The 16,215-nt window shown below is 34.8% G+C and overlaps 2 protein-coding genes and 1 long non-coding RNA gene across 4 annotated transcripts; 1 reads left to right on the top strand and 2 right to left on the bottom strand.

Annotated features, from left to right (window-relative positions):
• The first annotated feature begins 564 nt into the window (after window positions 1-564).
• On the top strand, window positions 565-7,949 carry LOC129951104 (myosin-2 essential light chain). 2 transcript variants are annotated; one of them, XM_056063117.1, is made up of 3 exons: window positions 565-719; window positions 791-818; window positions 7,459-7,949. In XM_056063117.1, the coding sequence occupies exons 1-3, from the start codon at window positions 717-719 to the stop codon at window positions 7,869-7,871; spliced, it is 444 nt and encodes a 147-aa protein (XP_055919092.1). In that variant the 5' UTR covers window positions 565-716; the 3' UTR covers window positions 7,872-7,949. The 2 variants fall into 2 exon arrangements, with proteins under 2 accessions (XP_055919092.1, XP_055919091.1); XM_056063116.1 differs by lacking the exons at window positions 565-719; window positions 791-818 and adding an exon at window positions 6,628-6,833.
• Window positions 702-2,136, bottom strand: LOC129951105 (uncharacterized). The gene is made up of 2 exons (XR_008782131.1): window positions 1,648-2,136; window positions 702-1,580 (listed from the first exon to the last, which is right to left on the bottom strand). It is a non-coding gene; the product is annotated as an uncharacterized LOC129951105 (long non-coding RNA).
• A 321-nt stretch (window positions 7,950-8,270) lies between the features above and the next one.
• LOC129951103 (putative serine/threonine-protein kinase STE20-like) lies at window positions 8,271-14,593 on the bottom strand. The gene is made up of 4 exons (XM_056063115.1): window positions 14,123-14,593; window positions 13,626-14,060; window positions 13,328-13,564; window positions 8,271-8,499 (listed from the first exon to the last, which is right to left on the bottom strand). The coding sequence occupies exons 1-4, from the start codon at window positions 14,436-14,438 to the stop codon at window positions 8,429-8,431; spliced, it is 1,059 nt and encodes a 352-aa protein (XP_055919090.1). The 5' UTR covers window positions 14,439-14,593; the 3' UTR covers window positions 8,271-8,428.
• Between the last annotated feature and the right edge of the window lie 1,622 nt (window positions 14,594-16,215).

Raw genomic sequence — 16,215 nt, 5'->3', positions numbered from 1 at the left:
AAAAAACTAAATATATCTAAAAAAATACCGATTTATACTTAAAATAAACCTTATTATTTTTATTAAATAGCAAGTGTCAATATATTTCGACAATCCGTTCAATAAAACATAATTCAGAGTTTTAGCTGGAATAAGATAAAATGGTGAAACGTCAAAATTAATTGTATCAAAAGAGTCCAATCCTAACTTTGTCTTCGTCTCTTTGCTGTAATTTCAGTTAAATATTCCATTTGACAGACAAAAGTCTTTGAAAACATTCAAAATGTTGCCAAGAAACTAAAAATTATTTGAAAAAAAAAAAACACTTCGACTCACTTCGCAATTAGTGAAAAGCTTAAAAAAATATTCTCCAAAGAGAGTTAAATGTCAATTTCTCAAAATATAGTAAAAACGATCTTAAAGCCTAAATGTATTTGTCGCGTCAAGTCAAGAGCGTTTTTTTATTTTCTATGAAATATTTCTTCGTGTAGCCTCCGGGAAATTTATAGGCAAAATTCCCATAACAACCCTGCATTTTATTTAATAAACTTCGAAATTCATTAAACTTCGAAACTTTATTTTCCTCTGACTTGCCCAAAAATCAAAAACGGTGGTGGGTGAACAGTGAACTCTTTTGTATAGTTCAGCGACCAACATCGACGACGACCCGATATATTACATATTTATCTTTTTCTTTAAATAAATCATTAAAAATCACTTGATTCATATCAAATAAAATGGTAATTATCTAATTAATGTGAAAAACTCAATTCTTTATATTGATTTGCTTTGTATTTTGTGTGTTTTGCAGGGTAACTACACAGAGGACCAACTTGCAGGTAAGAAACACTTTAAAAAACATCTGCATTTTACTGCACATCATTTTCATGTTTTCTTTGTTTTTCTGTGTTTAAAGAAATTAAATTATAACAATTTGATTAATTTCCTATGACTCCACACCCATTTAACCAAATTTAACTGCTTAAGACCCAATTTTTATCTTTGTTCGATGACTCACTCCACAAACATGACGACGACGACGTCGAGCGACGTTGGTTTCCTCTTGCGTATCTTGTTTTTTTTTTACATTATTTCTCCAAAAGTGTTAACATACAAATAAAACAACAAAGAATCTTGCAATGCATTAGCAAAATCTATAGGTATGCAAATGTGCCAGCAAATCACACTCGACGCGGTGAAATTTTGCACGTCTTTCCAAGAAAATCCCAATGACAAGTATTCCAAAGTGGTGATCTATCTTAAAGCGCCCAACACAACACACCACAATCGTTGTGGTCTGCGTCTGGTGGTGGCCTGGCCAGAGTCAGAGTCGCAATTGCTTGGTACTTGCTACTCTGATGAAGCTATTTATAAAAATTGCGATAAATTAAAAGAAACGAAGATAAATAAACTACGAAGTGATTTGTATTCGAATTGCGAAGCGAATGTATGTTGTACGAGTGTCGAGTCGAATTGTACACAACTCGGGAGTCGAAGCTGAGAGAGTTCTAGTTGCCTTTTTGGTGCGTCAGCATCATCGATGTACGAGTATTTTTGTAATTTTTCAAGTCAACATCTCTTTTGCTAACACATCTGCCCATCTGGAAGTAGAATGTTTATATTTGTTTCTAAATTAGGAATAACTTCTTTTTTTTGTATGTTGTTTACTTTTCTATCTTTTTGGTTATTTATTAGACGTTTTTTTTTTTTTCATTTTCTTTAAGTTGCAATGGACATTGCAATTGAATTGTGTAACCTCGTTTTGCTTTGATACCCAATATGGTATTATTGGGTCTGCAACAAGTTTTCCATATTCGAGTGATTAACTCAATGGGTTTTGATTTTTTTGATTGCGATAGAGATATTTATTGGTAGCATATAAAGTAATGTCATGCATTCAACACGAATTGATTCTTATTAAAAGATAACAACGTTATTAGCTGACAAGTCAATATTAACCTACCTACCTATAAGATAGTTTCCATATCAAATCAAAAAGGTCGTTTATTACTTTATTAACTAAATTCAAGGTACAAATTAGCAATGAATGCAGAAAGCGAATGCAAACAAACAGGAATTGTACCTTTTATGTGTTTTAACCCTTTACTGCATGGTGGCTCATATATGAGCCAAACCGTATTTTTGTCGATATTTTCTAGTTTTCTGTTGTTTTCTACAAGCACTTTTTTAAAGACGAAATTTTCAAATATATAGAACAAGAAGCAATCAGATACTCCTGTGAAAAACGTCCCGAAAAAAATGCCCATATACCAGCAATGGAACTTGAACAGTTTGTTGAAAAATGTTTAACATGTCCATCGTACAGTTATCATCAACTATGTTTTATTAGAATGAAAGGCTAGGTTACCCAAAAATTAACTCTGTAATGGCATATAACCGGTTCCAAGAAATAAAAAGTTTCATACATTTCAACACCAACTCGACGCAAATACCCAAAGGACAACCAGCACATGATCCCTTTCATAAAATAAGACCATTCTTGGATCAAACAAGGCAGAGACTCCTTACTGCTCCTAGAGAAGAATATATGGCAGTGGATGAACAAATTATACCAACCAAAAGCAGATCATCTATGCGGCTATACAACCCAATAAAACCACACAAATGGGGATATCAAAATCAGTGGTAGCTGAGGGTTCAGCTACGACTTTGAATTTTATACTTGAGCCCAAGGACATGTCAAAAATTAGTACATCTAGTGACGTTGTTATTCGACTGCCGAGAACTATTCCCGACGGATTTAACTACAAATTTTTCTTTTACAACTGGTACAAGTCCTTACCGCTGTTGACTTATTTAGCAAAGAAAGCGATTTTACCGCTAGGAACCATAAAAGCCAATCGAATTCCGGGTTATAAAGTTCCTACCGAAAAGGAATTGAAAGAAAAGGAAGAGGTGCAACTGTGGAAAAACTGGCGAAAATAAATAACCACCCTCTAAACTATAGAGGAATCAGTCTACCTAACATCGCCTATAAAATTTTCTCTGCCGTAATATGTGAACGTCTAAAGCCCAAAGTCAACAACCTGATAGGTCCTTATCAGTGTGGTCTTAGACAGGAAAAGTCCACAGTCTATCAAATATTGACATTACGGCAGATCCTGGAAAAAACCCAAAAATACCAAATCGATACTCACCATCTTTTTATCGATTTCAAGGCCGCGTATGACAGCATCTACAGGGACGAGATGTATAGAGCCATGTCTAGTTTTGGCATCCCTGCCAAACTCGTCAGTTTGTGCGGGATGACCATGGAGAATTCACGCTGCTCCATAAAGGTTAAACAACTTGACAGAACCTTTCGATGTCAAAAAAGGTTTTAGACAAGGTGATGCTCTGTCATGGGATTTTTTTTTTACATCGTGCTTGAAAAAATAGTGCAGAGCTCACACGTCAACACTAGAGGCACTATTTTTCAAAAGTCTGTCCAATTACTAGCATATGCTAATAACATTGACATAATCGGCTTTTGGGAGTATTGCGGCAGAGTTGTCAAAAATGGGTTTAACGACAGACGTAACTTTGAGGTAATCAAAGGCTTCGTCTACCTAGGCTCCGCTGTAAACTCTGAGATCAAACGAAGAAAAACTCTTGCTAACCGCTGTTTCTTTGGGCTAAGAAAGCAATTGAGTGGTAAAGTTCTCTCTCGAGGGACCAAAGTGTCGCCATATAAGACCCCTATCATCCTTGTCCTGCTATACGGTGTATGGACTATTTCAAAAGCGGATGAAAGCACCTTGTGTTGGTTCGAAAGAAAAGTTCTTCATGTGAACTACGGTCCCGTATGCATCGAAAAGGATTGGAGGAGAAGATGGAACGACGAGCTGTACGGACTGTACAGCGACGTAGACTGAGCCAGAAGGGTAAATGGCTAACGACTAAGATGGCTGGGTCACGTAGAGCGCATGGAAACCAATGCTCCGACCCGGAAAGTCTTTGAATCCACACCCATAGGACAGAGCAGTAAAGGAAGACCGCGGATCAGTTGGCGCGCACAAGTGGAAAGTGACCTAAACCAACTTGGAGCGCGAAACTGGAGATATCTAGATAGGGACCGAGCTAGATGGAGAAGTTTGTTCGGTGAGGCCCTAGTTTACACAGGACTGTAGCGCCACCTTAATGTATGTAAAATAGTTGTTCTCTGCAAGGTTTTGATTTAATTTGCTGTAAGTTGTTCGGTACAAGGAACTAAAAGCTTCTGCAATTTATTCAGCTCCACATTTCTCATCAACCTTTAAAATGACTTCATACAAGATGTTTTTAGAAGTTTTTAAACCCTCGATGGGTAAATTGAAATTTATTTGACATTCCTCAGCCAGTGTTATGCATCCTAAGTCGTTTTTCTCTAATCCCTTTTGTCATTGCAATTAGGCAAGAAACTAACGTTGATAACGTCTTCATTAACTAACATGGTTATTTAAACAAAAAACAACAGAATGACCTACACAAATTTAATTTATTGTTTGTACAAAGTTTATTTATTGATTCTTGAAACATTAAGAGCTTTTTAACACTTGTTGTCTTAGTTGACAAAATAGCTCAGCCCAAAAGTCAGATTCACCGACTTGTTTGATTGCTTTTCTTAAGCATCTCTATGCTTTTTTTATTAATAAACTGGCACTCAAGGGGTTATTAATACCCATAACATGTTTAAAGTTTAAACATAGTGCGAGCTTTAGGAAAATAGGGAAGGATTAAAGAGGAGATACCGATGCAAATTGGTCTTGAACTTTTGAATATCAAAATGATAGGGAAAAACAAAGCTGGGTAAAGCATTCCACATTCTCGATGTGCGGTTAAAAAAAGAATCTCTATACTTGCCAGTTCGTCCGTAATTGAGCTCAAGGTTAAACTGATGTGCATTCCCAGAAGTACAAGTATTACGGATGAATTTTTTGAGGAGGGGAATGCAACTGGCTAATTCGACAGAGCACTGTTTATAAAAATATCGGTAAAACAACGAAAGGCATGAAGCATTGTGGCGGTGTTCAAGTGACGTAATTGTTTCGATTATAGTTCTATCGCCTATTATTTTCAAAGCTCAACCTGCCCAAATATGCGAGTTATATTCAAGTTTGGGACGAATGAAGGCTTTGTAAATTACAGCCAGATCAGAAGAGGTGAAAAATTCCTTGCACCGTCGTAGAAATCCTAAGCACCTAGGAGCATTTTTGGGAATGTCGAATATGTGATCATTCCATAAAAGGTGATCTGTGATATACATACCGAGTTCTGAAAGTCCTGGATGCAAGAGCCGCTCATGGATAGCGGCATCGGGGGTGGGTTACGCTTTAACGACAGGAGACAGCATTGAGTTTTCGAAGCATTAAATTATACAATGCTGTCGAGATCAGAATTTAATGAGCTTATGATACGCTGCCGTTGAAGTTCTACATCCGAAGAACAAGGATGGGATTCTAAAAACGAATATGAAAAGCTGAGGGTACTGTCATTCGCGAAACAATTTACTGAGATTATTTATAGAAATAAGGAAGAGCGGCGGAGACAAAACGGAGCCCTGGGGCATACCAGCGTTTATTTTGTGATGTATGTGTAAGTGATTAAAATATTTTTACCTAATGTTTTGAAATTGACAATTTAATTTCTAATTAGAGCTTAAGGGCTATTGTAAATTCAAAGTTGTCAAGTCCCACTTGAAAAACTTTTGTTGTTATGTTGACTCTAGATTTATTTATATTCATTAAGAAATAAATATTCGTCTATTCACATTCTCGAAGATCCAAATCGGGCAAACAATATTCTCTCTGTTTTCATAAAACTACACAGATTACGTGTCGTCTACATTACAAAGCGGAAAATTGATCACATTTAGAGATTTGGACCCCATTATTGATCTTCCGCTTGTGTCACAAAGATTACTTCAAACTACGCTATAAAGCTGAATAAATTTAAATTCATTTGACAGAACCTTTGAGTATTCAATAAACGTATTAAGCTATGACGTTTTTTCTCTCACAATACGTGTGAATGAATATTCACATAATATTTATGCAGCATTTATGTGCTTTTCGCTATTTTATTTATATTATTGCTAATATCAGAATGTCATACCTTAAATTATAGAAAACAACAAAGGTTTTATAAAATTCGGTTTGTTTTTCAAATCTCTGAGGCTAGGTTGATTTTCTATTTGTCAGCTATTGCTTAAAATCAATATATGTATGTATGTAGGTGTAAGTCTCTCAAAAAGATTCCACAAATGGTGGAAGAGGTGATGTGTATTAAATTTATTTAAACCCCTGTCTTAACAATTTGTTCACAGCTGCTAAATTAACTTTTGTCGAAAAACACCATGTCTCAACATACACAAGTTTTCACATTAATTCTTCGTCCGTTGTTGTTGTTTTGCCTTTTTCTTTCTTTTTTTTATTTGAATGCCCATTTTCTATGAACACTCAATTCTCATCCAATGTAGTGAAGTGTAGTAGTTGCAGTGCCTCGTAGTGGTGCTGCAGAAAGAAGCAAGTAACAAGCACTTGCTTCGAATTGATTCTTTTCTTGTTGCTGTTTGTATTTCTTTTATTTTGTTCATTCATTTTTGTTATTATTTTTCTTGTTGCGAATTTTTCGCGGTTGTTCACGTAAGACCTCGCTTAGAGTTACACAGTTGTTGGGAATTTAATTTATTGAAAGGTTGTCTGCGACACAATTCAGTCGTCTCGAGTGATAAATCAAAAAATTTAATAATAATAATTGCTTAAACAATTATTTGTTTTGTTAATCTTATTAATTTATTTAAAAAAAGGAAATTGGTTTAAACAAAATGTATATGTACGAGCAGCCCAGTAAAAATACGTTTACAACGGTTGAAGGTGCGTGAGAGTGTTTAAAATAACGATTTTTAATAAATATTTTAAAATCTTGAACCTTGTGATATAGAATTCAATATTAAAACAGTTTTCAAATCAAATTTAAAGAAAAGCCTCTGTTCTAAATAAGGGATTATAGGTTTATTTTTTCCCAAGTAACTGTTTCAAATTCAAATTGTGCTTTTGTATTTTTTAAACTTTTATAAATAGTTGCTGCATTTTTGCACCATATTTATGTGGCTTCATATTATATTGACCAGTTTGACCATAAATGTTTAGTTACGAAAAAGGTGGTGGTTGTAGTATTAGACTCAATTATATTTTTTAATGCATAACCGCCTGCTTTTAGTTATTGGTTAACTAACCCAAATTCTTGTTGAAGATTTGAGTCAACTGAAGATGTCTTTATTCTACAGAAAAGGAAGCAATTTATTTAATTCATACATTTATCCAAACTTGTATGATTTTCAGCTTTTCCAGTTAATCAATTCGCTTAACATTTCTTATTTGAACCAGTTTTGAACTATGCTTGAAATCCCTTGTCTTCAAATCGTAATTTTCTTTTGAATTTCTGTGTCCTCTACTTAAACCATTTACTAACCCACATTAATTTCTATTCTCTTTACAGAATTCCAAGAAGCCTTCAACCTCTTCGACAACCGCGGAGATGGTAAAATTCAACTTAGTCAAGTTGGTGAATGTCTTCGCGCTCTCGGCCAAAATCCCACTGAGTCCGATGTCAAGAAATGCACTCATCAATTGAAGCCCGACGAACGTATCTCCTTCGAAGTGTTCTTGCCCATTTACCAGGCCATATCAAAGGCACGTTCCGGTGATACTGCCGATGATTTCATCGAAGGTCTACGTCATTTCGACAAGGATGCCAGTGGCTTCATTTCGACAGCTGAACTTAGGCATTTATTGACCACATTGGGTGAGAAACTCACCGATGAGGAAGTCGAACAATTACTTGCTAACCAAGAGGACTCACAGGGTAATGTAAATTACGAGGAATTCGTTCGAATGGTTATGAGCGGTTAAACAAAAAAAAAAAAAAAACAAGCACCAATTAGCATTTTTCTACCATAAAACAAAAATATTAAATTTAAAAAAATAAAAGTTGTTTCCGTTTTCTTTTCCTTTTATACTTTAAAGTATGTAGAATTTTTTTAAAATGACGTTGGGTATTATTAAAATGTTTTCATCCCTTTTTTTTACTTAAATTATTTGTCTTCTTAATTTTTTCTTTTTGAATAATATAAATTATGTATACATAAATGTTTTGAATGCAAAGAACAATTAATAAGCAATTTAAAAACAATTTAAAATATATACTACCTATGTATTAATTAAAAATTAAAAAAAGTAAAATTATGCATTTTTTGTATAATTTTATTATAGAAATAAAGAAAAACATGTGTTTTAAAATAATTTTTTTATTTATTGTTTTATTTTTATTTTTTAGTTTTAAATGTTGAACATTTAGTTTTGTTTTTAAACAACGTACATATGTATCATTTTATTGTATTGAGACAAGTATTGAACAGGTTCTTTTATAAATATGTTTTTTTTTTGTTATTTACATTAATTTGATATTTTTAGAAATCCCATTCGAAATTTCCATTCATATTTATATCGGCAAGTTCGTTGCACAGGGCTAGGCTTTCATCTGGAAAACAAAAAAAATATAAAATAGAATTGAAAATAATCAATTTTGTAGATGTAAAATTTATAGAACATAAGCACAGTGGCTCTTTATGTAACAACAACAATTCAAGGTGAAGAAAGTTTGATGTTTTGTTAGTTTGCATTGGAGACTTAGTAAAGGCAAATGTTCTATTACATTGAGAATTATACTTTTATTTGTAGCATGTTTTAAAAGAAGCCAACTACATACTTTCTGGACAACAACAGAGGTATATTCTTAAAGAATAAAAAAGTGTCGTCAATGACCTAGAGATAAATGGTGTTCAAATAAAAACTGATATTGATAAAGCCAACTCGTTGAACCAATATTTTATTGATAGTATAGTAAACATTAGCGAAAAAATCTATAAAGACATATTTCAGTTGAATAAAATCAATTTAAATGATCTTATAGAAGCAGTAAAACAAATGAATAAGAAAAATGATTGCTCAGGTTTGAACTGCAAGATTTTATTAGATTGCAGTGATGTGATTCTTCCATTTGTCTTTATATAATGGAGAGTTCCCAGAGAGTTGGAAGAATGCTGATATCATTCCTGTTGAAAAAGTCAAAAATGCTAAAACAGCTGTAGAATGGAGACCAATAAATATGCTACCGACACATAGTTTGTGTCCAACTTACAAATTTTATTGAAAATAATAACCTTTTATGTGAAGAGCAATCAGGATTTAGGCGTGGTCATTCTTGTGAAACCTCCATATGCTGGATCATTAATGAGTGGAAAAAGGAAAAAGGTAACACTGTTCTGGCTGTTTTCTTGGATCTCAAACGCGCGTTTGAAACCATCGATAGGGAGATACTTTTGAGAAAATTATACAAATATGGTATTCGTGGAAATGAGATGAAGTGGTTTAAAAGTTATTTAACTGACAGAACTCAAAATGTTAAGATTAATGATATTACCACCAGTACCCAAAAAGCGTCTATTGGTGTACCCCAGGAAGCGGAACTTGGAGTTTTATTACTTTTGTTGTATATTAATGATTTTGGAAGATGTTTAACACGTTCAAAAGTATGTTTATTTGCCGACGATACTCTTATTTATATATGTGGTCGCAATTTAGAGTTCTGTGATGAAAATATGCAGCATGTATGAATGGTGCGAACAATTGGTTGTGCAAAAACAAATTAAAAATAAATATCAACAAAACCAAGTGCATATGTATAAATAGCTTAGAGTCAAATGTAACCCTTTCCTTAAATGGTGAAACAATTGAAAGAGTAAGCACAGTCAAATATTTAGGAGTGTTCATTGACAGTAAACTTAAATTTGATTTTTAAAATCAAACATAATATATATCCAGTATATTTACAGAGAAATGTGGAGTACATAACCAACAGTAGATACTTGTTGAGAAATCTTGGTGACTTCCGACCTCCGCTGTACAGAAAAGCTCAGACCCAAAACAACCTACTATATAAAGATCTTCAACATATGCTTCCTAGTAATGTGAAAATAATATCTATATTGAATGTATTTAAATCAAAAATTACCTATCTTCTTTATAATAACTTAATTTAAAGACTGAATTGTAAATTAGAATTAAGAGTTTTTTTAAACTAATAAATAAATTACAATTAACCAAAAATTATACTTAATTTTCTGAGAACCTTATGAAACACGAACTAGAGGCAAAAAGTATTACATTTCATCGAAATCAACTAGGTTCTAGAAATCGATCATGATTGAATTTAAAAAAGAGAACGTTTGTTTTAGGTGTTGCACAAATCAATTGAAATGTTCCCAAATTGGTATAAGCTTTCGTCAGTCAGTGGGGTGCCTGCGGCATGCATGACAGATTGGGTAGTTGGTGATTGCCTAAAACTCGGTTTAGGCCAGCAATGGAACTTTCTTGCCATGTTGAAGTTCTTTCTTTACCTATTCGTGGTGACCCCTGGGCAATGATTTTTGTATCTCTATATACATAAGTTAGCTCAAATTGTAAGGGTGAAGTGTCCTGACTCTTCAGGATAGGTTACGGAGATTAGCACTCTTCGTAACTGAACTCCATCCCGCTATGGAAACCGAAATTAAGCCTCGGATGATTAATGATAGCTCGTTGACGACTTTTGGCTATTGTACCCGGACAAAGATTGGTTTCTGGAATGTAAGAACGCTTCTAGACGCAGGAAGTGAAGGTCAGCACAATGCCAGATTCCTCCAATTAGAGGGAGAATTTATGCGGTACGTGATAGATATTTTAGAGTTAAGCGAAGTGCGATGGTTGGGATCGGGCAAATACAATTCACCGAAACGTCACACTGTACTGATCTACTCTGTTCATGATGCAGGAAACGCTCAAGTAACTGGAGTAGAGTTACTCCTTACAAAAACGGCAATCAGAAGCCTTATTTCGCGGGAGCCCCTTGGGGAAAGGCTTATAAAAGCTAGGTTTCAGAGTAGAGTACGACGGGTCACCATTATACAGAGTTACGCCCCGAAGAAGCTCGCATCTGATGAAGAGAAAGAATGCTTTTACAGTCAACTAGGATCCGCCAACAACAACACCCTCCGTCGAGATATTATTTTGGTTATGGGAGACCTCAATGCAAAGGTTGGCAGTAACAACAACGGGCTAAGGCATGTGATGGGTGTTCATCTTCATGTGTCATAAAATTAGCCGGGTGTCGACGGACAGGCAACCAAATTGACCACTTCGCGATTAGTCGACGCTTTAGAAGCAGTCTCTTGGATATCAAAAACAGAAGAGGCGCCGACAATGGACTTGCCCGAGATCACCACTTAATGATAGCTACCCAAAGATTGCGTACAGATACAGTTCGAAGATCCAACATAATGACACAATCCCCTAAATTCAACATCGCCAGACTAAAGGATCGCAGGAGCTTTTAAATATTTACAAATCTTGATCAATATAATGAGTAACCCCGTGTGGCCGCTTTGTAGCCTATATACATGTGGACACTAAGTGTTTTAGATATAAGTCCAAATCAGAACAAGGAAAAAAAGTTTTATTTCACACATCCCCCGCAGTTTTAGGAAATGTCGACTTTTTGAAAGTGGTAAATTCAGAGGTCGTTTGCTTTAAAATTGTGAATTTAGGTTAGGTTAGGTTAAAGCGGCTGTCCATGATGGAAACGGACACACTTAGGAAAGTTTAATGGCCCATTGTGATACCATATGGGTCTTCATGCTTCCTCCTAGGCTCAATGGAAACAGTTTAAGTCCCTTACGAAACGTGAAAGGCTGATTATGCTGATATGATTTAGATCGTTAAAGAAGAATTCTCCTAGGTAATGTTGCGTTTTTGAGCTAGAGCAGGGCATGTACAGAGAAGGCGTAGAACTGTTTCCTCCTTTTCCTCGTCTATACAGTTTCTGCAAGTCGTTTGAGAATACGCTTAACCGCACGGCGTGCTTTCCTTTTAGACAATTTCTGGTTATGATACCTATTTACGAGCTTATATGCGATCTGCTTAGAGAAAGCAAGCACCTTGAACGCTTTAAATCTAGTTTTGAGAAGATGTTTTTTGTGACCTGATACGTGGTGATGTTGTTTGCCTTCTTCATAGGAATTAGAAAGGCGGAATGAGAGACTTAATTTCAGTCGTTCAGAGTACACACGTCCACCAACCCCTTCTTTTGTTTTTGAAATGGATTGACTCGTCTTCCAGGAATGCCCTATCCTCCTAGAAAGATCTGGAAGGTATAGAAATCTTGAAGTTTCTGTCGAATTGGGGGATGTTGTAGTCTGTGAATAACGGAGTAGCCAATGTTGTTGGTAGTCCACTGCGACGAAACTTTGAGGCGAATAGCAGAGCTTGCAGCTATTTGTTTGCTAAATATGTCAAGAGGTGTTAGATAGAGTAAGGTGTCTTGAAAATAAGACTAAATCGGTTATTTTAGGGTTAACACCCAGTCCACACCGATAAGTCCAAAGTATTAGTCTGCTTAAGGCTTTTTGTAAGAGTTCTTTTAAGGTGTTAAGATGCTTTCCTGAAACTGCTATAGCAACGGCGTCTCCATAGGCGATAACTATGTAACCCTCCACATCCAGACTAGTTAGGATTTCATTCACCACAAGGTTCTCGAGGAGAGGGGATAGAACACCACCTTGCAGTGCCCCTCTACTAACGAATCGTTTGCCAGAAGAGTTGACCAATTTTGAGTTAATTATTCTGCTAGTAAGCATTAAATGAATTAACTCCCGAAGCGAATTCTCTACATTTAGAGACGTTAGTGCAGATGTGGTTGCAGATGTGTCCACGTTGTTAAAGGCACCTTCGATGTCTTTCCTTGACCATTGAACCATAGTGAACTGATTATGATGGAAGGAATATTCCACGGTGTATACTAAGGTGTGTAACACTGTGTCCACCGATTTACCATTACAGTAGGCATGTTGAGACGAAGACAGAAGTCTTGTATCAATACTTGCCCTTAAATGGATATCAATCAATCTTTTCAAGATCTTAAGAAGGAATGATGATAGAATTATAGAACGTAGATCTTTAGGATTGAATTGCGAGCATTTACCTGTTTTGGGTATAAAAACAAAACAACATTTACTTGTAACAATATTCATCGTATTTTTGAATTCCTGCTTTGCAAGTTAAAAAAAAAGAAAAATACAACAATTCCATCAAAAAGATTTCAACTAACTTAAAAGGTAAGCATACGCCACAGTGTACCACTCGACAAAAAAGGTTTCCTTAACTTTTTGTGTGTTGTGTTTTTTGGCCTAACCTAGCTGACTATAACATCCCTGCCCTCCTCCTTGGCAAACATATCTGTAGATGCTTATAATAGTTACAATTAAACAACTTACCCCTTAATTGCGTATAATCCAAAGTTTCCAATCCAAACCTTGTCAGTTGATCTAAAATACTGGTATATCGACATTGTTTGAAGAATGGATGGTTAAGAAGTTGCATTGCGCTGCTCCGGTTCGCCGGACGTTTTTCCAAACAACTCTCAGTGAATTGATGGAAATCATCGGAAAACACTCGCTTACTATAAATATGTCCTGTTTTTGCAACCATTGAACTTTCCAACATCGCGGCATCTAAAGATCAAACAAAGAAAAAAGTTGCTTAATAAATTAAACTAAATATTTGTTCTCCTACCCATCATCTCTTCGCTAGGACACGTAGATCTATCCAGAAGAGTTGGCACATTTCCCCGAATCTTCTCTGTGAACATGAATGTCGGCTCTATATCAGCATAAGGTTCCATGCCATTTGCCAATTCACATGAAGTTATCCCAAGACTATAAATATCCGACTTCTCCGTATATCCAATTAGGTTTTGTTCCAAGACTTCTGGTGCCAACCAATTCAGACTCTTCTTGCTAAATGGAGCGAGATTGTGGAGTGTTTTAGCTCGCTCGCCATGCGAAACGATACTTGTGCATTCCCTAAAGCCCGAAATGACTGCCTTCGTCTGGTTAAGGAGGATATGACTGCCACGAATGGATCGATGGATGTAACCCTTGCGATGAATGTACTCAAGTCCGGCAAGAACATCACGTAGTATTAGAGCAACAAATATCTCGGGAAAACCTACAAGACTCTCGATGAGCACTTTTTCACTTCATAAAACCCTTCATCTCTCTACAACTTACCGGTGCTAAAGCAGTTCCTACTGGTATCCTTGCAACTGCCAAAACACATCAATGGTGCCACCAAGTGCATCTCAGAATCATGCACAAAAGCTGTGTGGAATGAAAGAATGTTAGGATGATTGAATTGACGCATAGTAAGGATCTCTTCGCAGATCATATTGCTCTCCTCTTTGCTGGCCTTGTCCATGCGATATTTCTTAACTGCTACATGTTGAGAATTGGGTTTATATTGACTCAAGTAAACCGTGGCTATACCATTGCAGCATTTGGCTAGTTCTATTTTTAGGTCATAGTCCTTTGGATTCGAACCGAACATTATGGATTTTCGGGAAGTGTTTGTGTTTTTGTTTTTCTAGGTAAAATTAAATTATTAGGTATTTTGTAAACAAAAATAAAATGCCGACTTGTGGTATTTTGATTTTTGTTGGAAAATGATTGCAGAACTGTCACCGTCAGTCATGTGTCAAATAGCTTTTGGAAATGAGGTTAAAACACAACTGGAAAAGGCAAAGTCACAATAATAAGTGGATGGTCGAGTTCTTTTCATTATGTTTTTTCTAACTAGATTCTAAAGAAATGAATTTTTTTCATTAAATTTCTGAAAGATTAAAAACATTTTATGAATTTAAAATTATTGTGTTCAAGATTTTATAATCTTTATTGTATATTTTGTAAAATAGATTTTGATTGGGCTTAATAGTACGTTTCCACCAAAAAATAATCCGAGATTTAAGGCAAATGATTTAAAATAAATCATGAGGTGTTTCCACCAAAGAAAAGGAGATTAATTTGACGTTGTCATAACAACCAATCGTAATTAGTTTTATTTTATTCTTGTACCTATGTATTTATTATTTTTGTATACTTACATTTTATTTCGTTTTTGATTTCTTTCGTTTTCGTTTTTGAGTTGTTTATTTTTAATTGTCGGTTCAACAATTATTCTCCGAAACAAAAGTTTATTTGATTTGACAAACTAATGTTTCCAAGTAGATTTCAATGAGTTTTATTTGAAATCTTCATTTGAGGAGATTAAAATTTCTATTGTAAATCTGTGAGATTTCAAGGAGATTTGTGACAAATCTAGCTAAATCTCGGTTTAGTGCCCGGTAGAAACGTAGTATAAGTCTCAGATTGATCTCTTATAAATACATTTTGTCCACGTGCTAAAGTATGTTACGCAGCTCAGGCTAAAAATCATAACTTCAATACGAAATTCTTTCAGAAACTTAGTCAAGCTAAAATTAAGGAAAGCATTTTAACCGAGTGATACGCAGCTCTAGTTAAAATTTCATATTTTTGCTACAAAGCGTACATCATTGAGCTGTCAAAATTTAGCGGTCTAATACGTTGATTGGTGCTTTTATATCGTACTTAATTTTGACATTATATTGAAGGTCGTAAAATAAAGAGAGAGTAATTGGGATGGAGTCTCTTAAAAAGATTTGCTTTAATAGATGAAAATGTAAAAGAAATTAAATAAATATGTTTCAAATAAGTTTTTTGTTAAAAAAAAATAGTCTCAAAACGTCTCACTCACTAAATATCTTTGGTTACATTTAATTTAGTTAGACAACAACAGGGATATTTAGAAGTTATTAGTTGAGATGGATGTTTTGAAGCTTAAAAAAGGAAAAGCAAAATACGAAAAACCAATTTGAGTTGAAAAACAAAAGAATTTGACGATGCTTGAGAGGATAGTTCGCCAAAAGATCAATTAATTTTACACAACTTTCTTAATTTATATGAAACTCAAGCATTAATATTGAAAAGGGAAGCCGATCTTTTTTTGAAGGAAAACTCTTATAATATACATGTTGTACCACAGCATTTCATAGAAGTAAACAATTTATTTTTTAAGGTATTTGTAAGTCGAAAAACATATAATGTTATTTGCACGCGTCTAAACTACCTTTTGCAAACGGGTGCACTTCCTTTCACTGGATCTATGTAACTTTCAGTTTTACAAATTGAAATGAATTCTTGATTCCATAAATTTGTTTAAACTAGCACTGTGAATTTTTAACTGGCTTTTCCTTTTTTTTATAAACACCCATGCATTTTTAGTCTATAAAAACTAGATACAAAAATGT

This window comes from Eupeodes corollae, chromosome 3 (genome assembly GCF_945859685.1).
Source record: "Eupeodes corollae chromosome 3, idEupCoro1.1, whole genome shotgun sequence".
NCBI lineage: Eukaryota > Metazoa > Arthropoda > Insecta > Diptera > Syrphidae > Eupeodes > Eupeodes corollae.
The sequence above is the reverse complement of the archived record's forward strand: the minus strand, read 5'-3'. Positions and strand labels throughout refer to the sequence as shown.